The 16,769-nt window shown below is 40.1% G+C and overlaps 1 protein-coding gene and 1 long non-coding RNA gene across 2 annotated transcripts in view; both read right to left on the bottom strand.

The window, feature by feature from the left end:
• Positions 1–1,549: 1,549 nt before the first annotated feature.
• LOC118432797 (acid-sensing ion channel 1C-like) overlaps positions 1,550–16,769 on the bottom strand; it is a 30,023-nt gene continuing 14,803 nt past the window's right edge. Inside the window, exons 4-11 of the mRNA XM_035844417.1 lie at positions 16,284–16,479; positions 15,384–15,493; positions 13,285–13,475; positions 12,382–12,529; positions 11,628–11,684; positions 10,221–10,377; positions 4,327–4,418; positions 1,550–3,408 (exon numbers count right to left, since the gene is read on the bottom strand). Of these exons, the coding sequence (XP_035700310.1) occupies positions 3,188–3,408; positions 4,327–4,418; positions 10,221–10,377; positions 11,628–11,684; positions 12,382–12,529; positions 13,285–13,475; positions 15,384–15,493; positions 16,284–16,479 (1,172 nt within the window). The 3' untranslated portion in view covers positions 1,550–3,187. The remainder of the gene's footprint in view (positions 3,409–4,326; positions 4,419–10,220; positions 10,378–11,627; positions 11,685–12,381; positions 12,530–13,284; positions 13,476–15,383; positions 15,494–16,283; positions 16,480–16,769) is intronic.
• Positions 7,072–10,212, bottom strand: LOC118403172. Its single transcript, XR_004829610.1, has 3 exons — positions 8,870–10,212; positions 7,772–7,863; positions 7,072–7,110 (listed from the first exon to the last, which is right to left on the bottom strand). It is a non-coding gene; the product is annotated as an uncharacterized LOC118403172 (long non-coding RNA).

Below are 16,769 nucleotides of genomic sequence, written 5' to 3'. Positions count from 1 at the left end.
TCCACTTTGCATTGGCCACTGAGAAGAATTCAAGCAAAACACAAACATAACTCCACGTTGACAATCTTCAGCGACTCCCAGGGCTACAAAAAATTCAAGCAAAACATAATTTGAAACTTCATCTGTGTGTGTTAAACTTGGTAGAAGTCATTCCGGAAAAATTGGACACACCAATTTGATTCAACTGATTGACTTCATTGACGTCACAGAAGAATAGCGTGACGTCACAGAGGCAGTGGGTTGCCCATTCCTTGACAAAGACTGGAGTCAACCAGTAAAAAAATTGGGTAAATGCAATTTTTCGAGTTGGAAATTAGAGTTTAACTTTATCAAGGACAAACAAAACATATTAGTATCTATAAAACTTACTGGAAGTTAACTGAGAAATGACTGAGGACAAGCCATAAATTTGTTTCTATAAAGTACAAATGAACTTGCAATATTTGAAAGCATAACGAGATAGTTACAGGATAAAAAAGGAAAAATGGGAATTGCAATTATCATGGCCCGACTCATTTTTTTCGGGGGGGGGGGATGAGTGTCCATGTCACACTCATTACATCTGGAAGATACTCATTTCATCTGACCCAGTTCTGAAAAGGTCATGACCTTCTGATTGACCAATCGTGTCCCACTTAACCCTGGGGTCATCTTCAAGTAACTGTATCATCACGTCTGGCTTTTGTAGATAAGATATCCGAATATCCAGTCAAAAATGCCAAAGAAGACCACTCAAGGGGCCGAGAAAAAAATGGTCATAGACAGGTGGTCAATACTGGCAGGATTATTAATGTTTGTGTCAATGAGCACAAATTATCTAAGAGGCCACCAAAAGTGGTCATATTCGCTAGGTACTCCTTATGTAGAGATGATCACCTGTACAGGTTTGGGGACAGTGTACTTTTTAAGAGGGCACCTTCCTCTAAGAAAAGGTTTTCATATTCATAATGACTTATTAATATATAAGTGTATTTCTCGAAGGGGCCCGGTGCTTTAGGTGAAACAATGACCACAAGTCATGATTATTTAAGATCATGTTTTGTTTTGTTTTGCTTTGCCATGCCAGACTATGTAAAACCTTCAGAATGGTCGACAGTGTGTATATTTAAAAGTACGAGTGTTGATTAACAACATGCATGATTATTGTGCCTTATTGAATGTTGATGAATATCGTAATGGGATCGAGCTGCTGATGCAGATTACTTTTAGTAATGTTGTAGAAAATTATGATAGGGCTCAGTACCAAACTGGTTTACTTCCGTGAATTCATCAGTATTGTTATATCAAACAGCTCATTCCAAATTCTTGTATAAAACTCAATTCATGTATGAAATTCAATTTATCTAAAATTTCATGTACAAAATTAAATTAATCTAGAGTTCCAAACAATGTTGACGTCAAAAAGTTTTAAAGGCCCATCGACATCAAGTTCATATAAGTCATTTTACGATAAGTCATTCAAATTGACTGAAGCATCAAATTGTCACATACAATGAAGACTTCATTTTATGAAATTGTATGTAAGCAGAAAAAGTGACGTTGGCATAGGCAATGAAAACAAAGAAGTTTAATTTTTCATCAAGCGACTGAATTCATTGCTTTACAGTGCAGGAAATAATCTTATTGTGACCCAACAATATTTTCATGCAAAGGGTTGCAGGCATGACAAAATGGCTTCTCTGCTTCAAGCACTGGTTCTGTACAAGACTTATAGAGCGTGAAACTGGTAGGAATACAATTTAAGCATACATAGCTAGACATATGGATGGCAATAACCTGTGCTCGTGTGAATTCCAGTGCAAACTTATCAATATGAAAAGTCGTGGTGCTATGTGAAGGTATTAAATGTTCTAACACGTAATATTCGGATGCAAAACTATGTGAAGACTTCAGAATAGCACATGTTTTACAGACATTGCTACAAGTGAATTGCCTACAAAGGTTCCCAATAGAGAACCTCATAGTATCTCGTGGTATAAAATTCCCTACGGTAATTTACAAAAACGGCCACACGTATTTGCGACATGGTAGCAATTACGCACATAGAACACTGTAATCATGCTAAACCTGATTTCTAACAAATGGAAGTACGTCAACTGTCAGTATTAAGTATGAACAACATGAGGTTCATCAATCTTACTCTAACGCATGTTCAAGTGCAATATCCAGCTTTCTACTGCTACGCCCGGGCAGTGCTTTACGGGATCTGATCTGGTTTCTGGTACATTCTTTCTCCGACCAGTAAGAATGCACCTTGGCCAGTCACAGCCCGTTGTGCACACTTTGTAGGAACTGTAGTGCGATTGTCCTTATTTGCTGTCTTAAAGTATCTTTGTTTTTACAAGGTACGTTACAACACTTATGAATACAATTAAAAAAAACAGGAGTTCTGTGATAGAAACCCGCACGCCAGAAGGTCAAGTCTTCATTTGTTCTCACGTTTCCGAGCAGGTGATGCAGAGGAGCGCAGTGGGTGATGGGAGAGTTTACAAGAAGATTCACGTGATCATCGTCTCTCCAAAATGGCGGCAAGATGCGACCAAACTTCTCCCTAGAACGCGGGGGTCTCCGTCACAACAAGAGAAGATTCAAACGAAATTGTTTGAAGCTCTCTGGTGGATTATTATCCTGAAAACATCGGGCGATTCGTTCCGCTGTACACATGGACAAATTTGTAGTTTTGAGTAGCTGTAGCTATGATACAATTGATTTCTGACCTTGTACATTTAGTTAAACATGAAAAGTATATACAATGTTCACTTTTTGTATCAAGTACAAATCAAGTTGCGTCCCGGAATTGATACAGTTTTTATATCAGAGATTGGCCTTCGACAACACAAGGTTTTCTTGGCTACATCGGCGAGGAGGAGACACATCATGGATCGATCCCCAAACCACGCCCCCTGTTCGATCGTGGTTCTATTTCGAACACATCCGCCAAAAAAGCCATTTCTGTCCAATGGGGTAGTTTTTGACGGAGGCGTTCGAAATATAATAGGGGGTTCTATTTGTTCGATATGGCGTTCGACAGGATCGGTCCATTGAGCTACGCATCTACCTCCAGCGTCGGGCTGGGTCTCCCACACAAGCAGTCACAGTCAGCCTGCGTGCACAGGCAGCCGAATGTCCGTTCTGCGCACGTGCATTGCGAGGAGACCAGACATGACGCGCCGTCCTCCGGTCCTAGTCATGCGCGGCTGGTCTGGGGAAGCTGTGTGGCACTGCCGTTGATGTTCAAATTCACGACGTCAGCACAATGGGAAGAGTTGGTCGCCCCGGATGCTGCCTTGCACCGGCAGCATCTCCTGAGCACTTTCCCATAAAGCTCGTCCATCAGGTATTCGAATATCTCCACCAGTGACAGAAAACTGGCGCCCAGGAAGAGTCCCATCTGTCCTCCCAGGTCACCTGGATAGGAGAAAGAAACACTATTCAATGGTCTGCAGTAGGTACATGTATTTACATGAGCAATGCATTTACTTCACATTTGCGTAAGATTTTCACACGCGGAAAAATGAATAAATATTTACGAAGGATAAACATCCAAGTAAGCGGAGTAAAAACGGAGATTTCTGTTCATTTTACTGACACTGAAGAAGAGTGATGGATGTCACTCAAAACGTCCATAAGTAAATCTCCCTTTTTTATTCAGTTGTAGCGATTGAATTGCATTTGAACGATATATTTCGTCACAGGCCTTAACGTAAGCCTCCTTCGCAGACTTCTAGGAGCGCTGGCTTTAATCTTTTGGGAACAGTGGATTGGCGCTTTTCAACATGGGCTAACTTAAAGGTTCTCTAATGCCGGGAGAGGGAGCTTTTGTGCTGGCTGTTGAAAATAGCGAACATGCCCTCCCCTAAAAACGTAATAAGCGCTACTAAAATTCTGTGAAGGAGGCTACTTTAATGTATCGCTTAGGTTTCCTTTCCTTCACAGTGATTCGTTCGTTTGATTTTATTTCCTTGTTTGTCTGTCTTTATGTCTGCAAAAGATGGCTACAGATTATAGCTTTTATCCTGCCGCCAGGTGAGTTATTATAGAAACGGTTTAAAGGTGAGAACTGTACTTTTCTATCAATAACAGCTCAAACAGCACATTGACATGTGATAAATGTAGTCAGCCTTTAGATTGCAAATGATACAGTTGACAATTTCCGGTTTTGTTGATATTTCATGGCCATGTTTATTCGATTAAAAGTGTTTGACCATATAGCAAATCACACAAAGTAGCTGCAAGATGAGCAAATTACATCGCAAATTGCATAGAAAAATACAAGAAAACGAATACTGATGTCATCCTCAATGGAAGTCATTAAACCTTATTTACCTAGAAGTCCCTCCGTTTCGATTGCCGGCATCTGCTGAATCAGTTCGTAGTTCAGGGATTCGTAGTATACGTTTAGCACCAAAATGTTGTCACTGTGAAGAAAACAAAGGTCTTACCATTATCACATATTTGTATAATGTATATTCTAACATGACTCATGACGAAAATACCATCGAATACCCCTACAATTTCATCCCTCTACGAATAAAGACAGAAAATTTTGATAAGTCTTCCTTTGGAAAAGTTTCTCTCGTTTGAGGTCCTTTCCTAATACTTGGTATTACGAAATAAATAATTTTCTTCACTGGTGTATCCTGAAATAGACTTATTGATTAGATGTGAATTTTTCTCAAAGGTTCATGGATTATAAATAAGAAATGACATGTGGATGATAATTGATAGAAAAGATGAATCGGTGCTGTAGACTAAAAAACATTGTCTAGCATAAAGATAACGTAAATCTATCTACACGAAACAGTGATAACAAGAACAATAAACACAGTTCCACAGCGGAGAATTTTGACAACACTTGACAACAGACAGAACTCACGTTACAGACAATCACATCTATTTTCTTACCAATTTCCCTTCGAAACTGGAAACGTCATATTTTCTCTTTCCATCTTGATGTTAAATCTCATATTCTGTTTTTGTCGTGGCATTTCTTTGAAAGAATTTTTTTCTGGAAGCTTTGTCGATGATGAAAATAAGGTGTATTTTTGTCGACGCGACGACATGAAGTGAAAAAAATAACGTCATTGAGAGAAATGTAAAGTATATATGTGTGTGTGTATGATACTAAATCAGACAGTTCATGCAAAAGGAAATTACAAAAAAAGTGACAATTTCGAAGATGCATCAAATGATAGATAACACACATGACCTACATGTATTACCAAACAGGTAAACAACTTGTAGAATGTGAGACGAGTTATGATATGGTTTCAATCAAAGTTTTAGTCCTATGATGTCTATATATAAAAGTTCAAGCTAATACAGTAACAAAATTATAGAAGAGGGATAGCATTATCTAGGGTAAAGAGAGCTAGATAAAACGCAATGACTGTATACTTAAACATCGTTTGTGACTTAAACTACTGTAATAGAAGTAACATGTACAACACAAATCTTTGGGATAAAAAGGTACCGTCCCTTTTACATATTTATTTGAAAATACCTCCAAGGAATCAGGTCTCGCCAGCCACTTCTCAGCACGAAGTCTCGCGGTAAGCCCACGTTCCGCGAGACTTTGTGCCAAAACGAGGCCACAGTACGCTTAAAAACACGCAAGATTATTGACATACGATGCACTGAGAACTAATCAAATACAACGAATATCAACGTCAATAGTACTTACTTGTAAATAGATATTTACAGTAACATTGAGAATACAAGCAACATTTGTCGACAAAGCCACTAAAATACAATTTGCTACATGGCACATATGATGACCACTTCTTTCTAGTCTAAAAAACTATCGTCATTCACAATGATCACACAAATGTCTTTAAACGGGATCCAGAGAAAAATCTAAGTTGAGGAGAGCCACTGGTAAATATGAACATCTGTATACTTATTAGTTCCTAGAGATAATACATTGTAAATAAAGACATATTGGTCCAATTTTCACTAGAATCAGGCATCTTCGCATTCCAACAGTCTATACTCGTAGCCGCTCTCCGACCTGGGCGACCACAAGTTCGGACTATCGGAGGAAAAAGGGAAATAACATTGTGTAGTTCCTAAAAACAGTGCGAAGCCCAGATCGCACAAAAAAATAGCCAGAACAAAACTACAAACATGAAGCTACTGTGGTTTTCCTCCAAACGTTTCTAAGCACAGTCACGTATTGACTCAATACAGCAAGTACAAAATCGGTTAGTAATATACCCTACTTTCCATTGGATACAAAAGCCCATTTAAGCACGACAAGGTCCAATCTTCTTGATTACTCGAACAGATGCTACACAGAGGAGCGCAACGATTTTGGGAGGGTTTGCAAGAAGATTCAAGTGTTCGCCATCTTGTCTAGCGATGACGACAATTGGCAGCCACTACAGGGCATCTTGGATGAGCTTTTGTAATCACAATCGACAAGACCCCAACGAAATGTTGGAGATCTCAACATCTTTAGTTTGAAAGGTCCGGTTTAGCGCACTACAACTTCACCTTCTAGCGTTGCTGTAAGCTTCCACATTCTGCTAAGACGGACTACCTCTTTACAGTTTGCGACACATACAAAAATTCGATTCACTCTTCTTTCCTGGAAAGACTGACAAGTGAGAATGTAATTGGTTCGTCTTGTAAGAGACTTTAGAAAGCGTCCTGCCTCGTAGCAGCAACCCCCACAATACGGTTGCTGTTGTTCAGCAGAGCGCAGTATTATAGATGTCGTAAGAAATAGAGAAAAACGAGTTTATCACAGTTCCGAATCAGCCGTCGCGACCCTTGACCCACAGAAACAATCCCCACCAGAGTCTGTACACAGGCAGCCAAACTTTCTCCCTGCGCATGCGCAATGCGTGGAGACCAGGCACGACAGCGCGCCGTCACCCGGCTCTAGTCATGCGCGGCTGGTCTGGGGGAGCTGTGTGGCACTGCCGTTGATGTTCACACTCAGAACGTCGGCCGATGGAGACGAAGTATGGGCAGATGCGGTAGCCTTGCACCGGCAACATCTCTTGAGCACCCTCCCATAGAGCTCGTCCATAAGATATTCGAATACTTCCACCAGTGTAAGGAAACTCGCGCCCAGAAAAAGTCCCATCTGCCCGCCAAGGTCACCTAAAATGGAGACAGAATAATAATACTTTTTCATGCTTTCCAACTAGGTACTAGGTGTTGTACGTTTTACATGGAAAGCGAAGTCCTATATTGATTATAACCATATAGACAGCAATGCAATGTACAACAAACATTACAAGGTGCAACACATTGTTCCCCCAAATCCCTCTGCAATCACACATATTATGGAAACACATGGCATACAAGTGAGGACCATAGGACCATAATAGTTTTCACTGCCTGCAATGTTTCACAAACACTGGCACAAGTGGAGGCACCGAGCAAATATTGTAGATTCCACTATCCGGGCAGCACAGAAATAAGAAACTGGGCACAGTACAGTGCAGTGCTCTATTCCTTCTATTTAGCAGGAGATTGATAGTCTGCATGCACAAGCTAGGGTCGACAGGGTTTTGCTAGGGTCGTCCGCCGGATAACTGGAAACACAACATTTTCCCCTGGGTAAAGGTTCATCAACCAAAAAGCAAACATTACCAGACATACCTGGCATTTAAGCTATTGGCAATTCCCACTTTTCGTGAATTAAATATACGAGTAACTGAAACGTCGCCTGATAAAATCTATTTCGTTCAGTACTGTAGCATACGTTCCCAATGTTGTCAATGTTCCCAGTGCTGTCAAAGCTACTTTAGGTACCTACCTAATAACCCCTCTGTCTCGATGGCTGGGATCTGTACGATCGACTCGTAGTTTAAAGCCTCGTAGTATACGTTTAGAACCGCAATGTTGTCACTAGAAAAGAGGCGAATTGAAGACATCAATAGTCTACGTTGTAAGGTTATGTGCAATAATGATATAGAATGGAGGTAGCTTCTCCTAGATTGATGATTCCCTGGTGGGTTACAGACTAAGCGCACATCATGATCTAGGACTACGGTTACGTAAACCTGCACAGAATTGTACACTACTTTGTACCAGGTTTCTACAAGAGAGACTAACGCAATAATGATTGATTAATATCATTGTGCATCAGAACGGGTTTTGGGCCATCAAACGTCACCATAAAGTGTCATAAGAAGAGGTAGACCGGTATATGGTCATCAAGGCCAGCTTTCAGGTGTCACAAACATGCGTCATTTTGTCTTTGACGAATATCTGAACTAAAGTTTGTAAAATGTTCATCATACATACAATATATTCTACTTTACAACATTTTAGTTGATTTTGTTTCTGACGATCACTTCATACAGATATGTCATTATAATGTTAGGTCTTACCTGACCAATACCTGCGAATTCTACAAACTTTATAATCTCCCCCTATGTACCAACGTTTATGTTTTTTTATGTATACTTAATGTATTGGAATTTATATATAACCCCCCGAGAAGAAAGTCGTCCTTCTTCTTACAAAGTACAAAGTTTAGGTACAAGAGTACAATACATGTTATAGATTCTTATCATGTAATGACCACTAGCAAACTAGCGCCCTGCAATGTGTAACATGTTCTTTCAGTTAACATATAGATTTAAGTTAACACATAATAACTGACTCGTGGAAGTCTATAACTTTCATTTTGGCACGACAACGCGGGAGATACAAAACAAAATTTGACCATACAACCATTCAAATTATCATGAGATGCAAGGATGTAAACTGTTTGATACTAAACTGGTCAACAGCTTATTGCAAGCCATTTTATCAATAGCCTAATCATAAACGGCGAAATGATACATAAGATAATGTGGCGACATGAGAGCAGGTGATGAGAATCGTAACGTGAGGTTGGGACACTTACCGTCAGTAGTAGCACAGCACGTGACCATCCGGGGCGGGAAAGACACTTTCCTTCTAAAAGTGATCACGAGCACGCCACGACCACGTCACGAGCACGCCACGAGTACGTCATGAGTACGTCACGAGTACGTCATGATCTCGCCACCAACAGAATCCCAGCGAGAATTCAGCCAAGGAGATTTCTATTTTCTTGATTGCTACCTGATTGGACTGTACTGGATTCTCTAATGTCCTACCAACATGTGTTTTACCACAAGCCCTAGCTATCATTCTAACTACTCTGTACTCTTGATGCCGTCTAAGACAACTTTTGGGTTATAGAATAAAAGCAAAAGCGTAAACTTGTAAACTAAGAATGGTCCCAGTACAAGTCCTGGTAAGAATATCTGTCCAATGTCCTGTATTCATATCCAGACAGGTTTAATGCAGAATGTTGGGATTTAGGCAGGCACTCTAATTTATACTCATTTTGAGGAAATGATACAAAGAGCGTTATTGAGCTCAGTCTGATTTGGTTTGTATTAGAATTTAATGTTGGCCGTGTTATGGAAATGAAATGTTTGGTTCTTCAATAAAAGCTACACCTCGAGGCTTCAGCCAATAAGTACAAAAATTAAGCTAATTAATACAAAATCTACACAAGCGACTGGATAGGTTTTGTAAACGGCCAAACGTTTCAGGTAGCATCTACTACTTTTTATCAGCGACTGGGCCTTTATTTCGTAATTTTCTCCAAAATCTCGTCATCCAGGGAGTTACAGATATTCATACCGGACATATGTAAAGTGGTTATATTCTGTCTGCTTGGCCAAGCTTCTATCTTCCTATGTTGACCTTATGCAATCAGACAGAATATGGACTCGGGCTGTTCCGATCATTCAATTCAAGTCATTGTTCACCTTCAGTCCAGAAAGGTAGAGAGAGACGTTTTTTGATGTGGGCTTTTGGTCGCATAACTGACAATGGTTTGTTCACATCAGGTTTGTTTCTTTCACAGACAGGACCGGAACAGCCCGAATTCCTGCTGGGATTCTGCGATTCCTTCTCCAAGACTCCCAGCAAGAACTCTATCGATTGTTCCGCACTCTGTTCTGCATCACCGTTTGGAAGACAGTTGTTCTAACGTTGGTAATTTCTTTTTCTCTTTTTTTCAAGAAACGTCAGGACAAGCTAGAGTGGCGGCAGATGCTAGAACATCTCCGGAATTCGTGCTGGGAGTTGGTCAGGAACTTCTGACATGATAAACGCAAAAAAAGCATGGACATGCATGTGGAGACAAGCCGGTAAACGAAACCAAAAAAAAAATGCGAAAGCGGTGACATCAAGCAAGTAGATAACATGCATATACTTACAGTATCAGGTCCTCCGTCATGTTAAGGCCACGTCTTTGGGCATGGGAGAGGTGGCTCTTCGGCCGTAGCTTGGAGGAAGACAATGTCCATTCGTAGCTGGTTGCATGGCATGGTATTCTGCATTGCCAAGCGCATTGTTCTCCGTCCATCACCTTTACTGTAGGGCGAATAGAATAAAACATGTACTTACTGAATCTCCTTGTCTGACATGTTGATGAAGCTGTTGTTGCTTAGGACCTTCGCCACACTCCTTGGCCGCAGCTTGAGTGTCGACAACTTGACGTTGTACTTGACGTTGTGACATGGTGATCGGCAGGCGCATAAATCGCCCTCCGTGACCCTCACTGCAGGAGGCAAGTGACATTTACCGCGTCATGGTGAGTTTATAAACTAATCAACAACGGCAACGTTGTTTGGTTGGTTGGTTGGTGGGCCGAGGGGTGGTCTCTCTCACCTCTTGATCTTGATCGGCGCCGGAGTGATACACGAACTTCAAACCTTTCATTCATCATAGTTGATCAGTAAAGATTGTTAATTCTATTGTGTCTAGATTTTAATCCGATCGTTGTCGAATTTCAAAAATTGTATTTATGCATTAATGTTTAACGTCAATTGTATCAGTGTCAAGCGATTCTGTGACTGATGGCGCATTTCATGTGTATTTCGTATCTCGTATTGAATATCACAAGCCGAGTCAATCAGAAATAAAGCTGAATCTGAATCATCATCGTCATCATGACAGAGACGAGCCAAATTTTCTCAATAACATAGACTCCAAACCATCATCGTCACTATGACAGAAAAGAGCCAAATTTTCTCAGTATCCTATAACACCACTTTCGACTGACATTTTGCCACTTTTCTGACACATAACTGCGGACACATACCATGTCAAAGGGACACACCAACTGATTCACAATACCTCCATCACTAGGCATCAGGGAGGATATGATTTTATCATCATGACAACCTCGCCACTGTCGTCAGAGTAACAGCATGCCTTTTTATCCGTTTGAGATGTGGTCTAGACATGAGAGCTCAGCCATTCTGTATACATATACATCACACAAAGTCATAAAGTGTCTTTGGATCAAGAGGATTGGGAACCTTGTCGTAAGTAGTAAGTAGTAATCCATGTTTGTCTGGCCATCATGTACATATCTTTTAGTGCCTCTTGGACAATTGTACACGTATCGTGTACACTTATGCACTTATCCTATCTCTATGTATTAGAGACACATACATGATACTATTATTCTTCTATTTGAGACAGACTTGATCACATGGAGAGGAATCTACACTTGCTTATTACCTTACCTCGGATTCAAGAACAGATTTATGTAGGCCAGTAAAGGTATTGTTTTAAGTGTCCATGGCTAAAGTACAGGCGGGTCTCAGTATACGTACCTAACTTCTCATATGCACACTGGTACCTTTCCGGTGTACACACGGGCCATCGGGTACCTGCACGAAGAACAACTCATGGTGAAAACTGGCCACAATAGTCACGGTCTGCGAAATTGGCATACAGACAAAAATACGATGACAAAGCGGACTTATAACAAAGCTAAACACATCACTACCATCTCGCGAGTCAGCACTGCTAGGACAATGTTTTCATTCATTTGCCGTTCTACATTTTAGTAAGGTTGCGTAAATAAAACATGTAAAATAGTCAAATAAAGTTATTGGGAATTTCAAAAACCTACGAAAAATTGACCTACAAAAGGACCCAAAAAGGTTTCCTTTCAAATTGGTAGACGTCCATACAAACTAACACGACGACATTCATAGCAGCTGTTTTCGTTGCGATATCTTGGTGTTGTTTTATAGGCACTAGAGGTTGCAATTATACATAAGTTCAATTGTATTGACATGACATTAATACTGCAGCTAGGAATATAAACAACGGATGTAGCTTTGAAACCCTTTGTGTTGAATACACATAAGATACATGTACGTTATTTTCGGAGCACTAACTATGCAAGCGAAGTAGGAAGCTGTGCATATTAATCTATAATATTCTTCAGTGCTTCATGTTTTTACTGATCTGGCATCGTTCATGGAGAACCATATGCCAAGCCTTTAGCTTCGTATGCATCTTATTTACCATAAACACAATACACAGAATGGTCATAATTTGACATATTTGTCAACCTACCTGGCATTTCAACGAGTCGGCATCCGCACTCCTGTATGACATGCTGCGTTTCACACTCTATTCGGCACGCAGAAAGCGAGTACTCGCTGTAGTGCTCCTGGTTTCCCTTTTGTTGACAGTTGCCGTATGGTGCTGGAAGTGTCGTAATCTATGCAAAATTTAAGAAAATGAAACAACAGACATGACATTTATATCTTGTTTGTTATTTTCGTCGATACAGGTTAGACATCCAGGGAATAAGATACGCCAAATATAAATTACTAAAGACAACTGGATGTGAATCTGGAAACGGTCAGACACTTCAGGTATCTTCCGTTACCTTTCCTCAGTGACACCGTCAAAAGATATTGGAAGCTACCTGAAACGTCTGGCCGTATCCAAATTCATATCTACCTGCTCGTGCAACTGCTCTCTGGAAGGACTGGTATTGTTTTTGTTGTAGGAATGTGGGCTATCTTTGCCATTCAGGCCCACCAGCTTTTCATGGACAAATATAAAGTAGAGTCCTTTGTTTTGCCTTTTTACAAAAAAATGTACGCCCTCATGGCAACATGGTAACTGATTACCATGGCAACATGGTAACATGTTACTGACAACTTCCAACGTTTTCGTTAAAGAAAGGGTGATCTTGCAACGATCCACTTTTGCAAGAGCATGGGGGTGAAACATTCTGCATATTTTTGTCTCAAAGATGCATTTTTCAGACGATACAACAAGCTAGGGATGGAGGATATGGATAGGGGGGAATCATAGACGTCAGAGCAACCGGCAAGATAATAAATTGACATATGATGCTAAAACAAGAACATACCTGTAATACGTTTGGAATCTGTTAGGATTATACGTCTAACAGGCGAAATATGAAGGTATAGATATAGCTGTATACAATATATAAATACTCACCACTTCTTTCCTGATAGCCACAAACGTGTGAAACCCTGGTGAAACCGCAAAGCCTAACTCTTTTACAAATGGCGGCTCGTGCTGGGGATGAACCATGACCTTAATCCCGGCATCCATTGCGTCACCGGCGACGTCATTGGTTGCCATGTACTCGTCATTCTCGATGTTTACGGTCACTTTAAGTCCATTACCTGTGAACGAAAAAAATAAACAAACAAACACACACACATAAAACATACTATCGTATTACTTTACTTTGAATACGTAAATCTAAATCTTTTCATTTAAAGTGAAAAAATAGATAGCAAGCTCAGCTAACATTACAACTTGAACTGGTATAGGCACAATATTGGGATTCAGAAATTTTGTTTGTTGTGGGATAAGATCATTGTAAAATTGATATGCATTCAACAATTACGAAAAATGTATGAAAGATTTTTACATGTCTGAATCCAAAACATCTGTCTGTGGTAGTGATGTGCACCTAAAAGTACATGTACATGTCCCGTACCTGTAACTGCACCTTAACTATTGGACAAAGTTGAACAATAACTAATGACAACAACCTATATGTATGTAAACAGCCAACAAAATGTTTATTGCGGGCTCAAGTATCATATACAGTGAGCCTGTGCTTTGGGAGAATCTCAAAACAAAGATGGTGCTGATTTTAATATCAATGTTTTCGTCTTGTTCCAGTGTTAAATTTGGATCTTTGAGGCAGGAATAACACGTTTTAGCGACAGAATTAAGTCAAATACGCTTAGTACTTGAGTGTAAGTCTACTTGGGCTCAGTAATCATTGCATGACATCCAGTATTTTGCACCTACACCTGCATGACTTCCCGGTACTGTACCCGGTGCTGGATACTGGATACCAATACACACCACCAGTCAGTGACAATCTGTAAGTCTGGCGCCATCAGAGTGAGACCAATGTCTCTCTGTTTTATGAAGACGAATTGCAAGAACAGCTGGCGTTCGGCCCAACCATTGGCCCCAATGCAGCTGCATGTGACGAGTCCGAATATTGTCAATAAAGGCGAACGTTTCGCTGTGAGCAGCGAGAGGAAGATGAAATTTTTCTTCATACAATGGTGACATTGATGTCTTTTTTCTACGTGCCCTCTAAATAATGGAATGAGAAGTCGTCGTTGGGTGACGCAGATGGAAGCAAATGTATCAGACATGTGGTGTTTAGAAAATACTTAACATGACCCATTTCTGGTTCCGGTAAACTTACTACACACCTATATAATGTATATGCAGTGTTCCGTCATACCTGCAGAAAAGTTCTTCAATGTTGATTTTGGACTAAAATTATAGCCAAACACACAGCTCATATATCTGGGTACAACTATGAAGCCTTCTATCAAAGTCTGGCAAATTGCAAACCATTTTTGCCACTTTCGCGCGAGGGTCGCCGTTTTGATCATCAGGAGATGAAGAATTTCCCATGGGAAAATTCACGGACAATTGAGGCGAGACTAGAGATGTGTGACCTGTCTCTGCTCTGCTCTTAGACGGGAAACCATTTCTTTTCTTATGAAATACTACTGCAAGAGGCGGCTTCACAATGGGTCCCTTACAAAATGACGACAATGGTCTGAAATTGGGAAGCCATTGATGGAAGGTTTTAGTTAGGCCCTTAAATATGAGTTACAGTGCACAGTGATGTTAGCAACTTTCTGATTTCCACTTTTATCTCGTAGCATACTAATCGCCAATGTCTCAATCAATTCATTTTAAACTGTGCAATGTCTGTTTTATTTTCTTGCAGAATTTTTGGTTTCACACAACTAGAGTCTAGCTGCAATTTCATTTTCTGTATCTTAAAACTTTCTTAATCTTTGGAAAGAAGATCATTTCATTATAGGTTTTATACAAATGTTTATTTTACGCTAAAGCCAATGGTCACTGCCATGTTGATTTGTGACGTCATACGTCGGCCATCTTGGAGCCATTAGCTAAGCTTGATTTGTCTCGCTTCCTTATTTGGCGTAGGGGTGAGGTGCTGTTCAGGGGAAAGTTTCAATATGAGTGCACATACCATACATGAAATCCGATGTGGAGTAGTAAGTTTAAAGACAATACTTTACCTTCCCCCGGTTTGCTTGAAGAAAGCACTTTCCCCGCCAGTGTCATTGCGTTAAATGTGTAACAGTTGCCGAGATGGGTGAACGTGTGGGAGAAGTTTTTTGCCGTGCATCTAGTAAAAATAATAGGAACATAAGAGGCATTGATGGTTATATGGTTATAGGCAATACCGAATTTTAACATTCAACCAGTGATAAAAACTATGGGTATAGATCACTACATTGGAAAATTTGGCATATTAAATAAAGCCTATACTTTCTCTTGTCCATAAACAGTTGAAAGATAGATTTCTGGATTTCTGGTTCATTGATTCCAATACAATACATAAGAAACACGTCGTTTAAACGATGATGTATGTGGCAAATTCTCAGTATAGCTCTACCAACATGCCATATCAATGTTGATAGGCGTATCTATTGTTTACGTTGAACATATTTCAAGCCAGTTATAATTAAGTATCATGCGTTTATCATTACGTAATCATACACATGGCAGTCCATTTTAAACGAATGATTCCATAACAGTTGGACATTTTTAGGAGTAGGTTTGTGAAATATTAATTGCAAAGATTTTAGTTCAACACCTACGTACACAACAACAGGAAATACTTGAACTAGTTAAACTGTAATATCCAACACAAAAATTGGAATCACACAAATTTTTGACTGATTAGCACCAGTCTTTGTCAAGGAATTAACAATCAACTGCTGCCGTGACGTCACGTCATGCAGATAGAACACGTGACTCAGTGTGCAGTGGATCATAAGTTGCAGAAAGTCTATGGCTGTTTAGTCCAATTTTTATTCCATTTTTTGTGTCGGATATTACAGTTAAACAAGTTCAAGAATGACTTCTACCAACACAAATGAACTTTCAAGTTAACAGTAAATACTGGTACTCACGGACTTCCCCTCCATTCGCAGTTGACGATCATGTCGTCCACTTGATGGCCGACTCGCTTCACGAAGACTGCAAAGTCCTGGTGGCCAGTCGACATCTTGGACAACGCTTTCAGATTCTCATTCTTTACCTTGTCCACCCAACTCTTAGGATATAAGTGTTCCTGTTGTAGCGTGAATTGTTGCCGATCCACTATCCCTGCAAGTGCGAAAAATTCCCCTTATGCATGCGAATGGTCTTGAAAGCGATCTACTATTAAATATGATAACATACTGTGCGTACGGCCTAGATTCCGTTGACCTAACTTATCACAAATGCCTAACTACCGGTGCATAGGAGCAACAGCTGTACATTTTTTTTTTTCTAAAATGGCCGCAAATTGCAAAATAATCCAAATAATTTGAAGTTGTAGTAGTAGTAGTCCACTGTGTTCTGCTGATACAGTGGTCTGGACACTCTGCATTTTGAAGTGGTGTATACAAAAGCGT

This window comes from Branchiostoma floridae, chromosome 16, assembly GCF_000003815.2.
Source record: "Branchiostoma floridae strain S238N-H82 chromosome 16, Bfl_VNyyK, whole genome shotgun sequence".
NCBI classification, from domain to species: Eukaryota; Metazoa; Chordata; class Leptocardii; order Amphioxiformes; family Branchiostomatidae; genus Branchiostoma; species Branchiostoma floridae.
The sequence above is the reverse complement of the archived record's forward strand: the minus strand, read 5'-3'. Positions and strand labels throughout refer to the sequence as shown.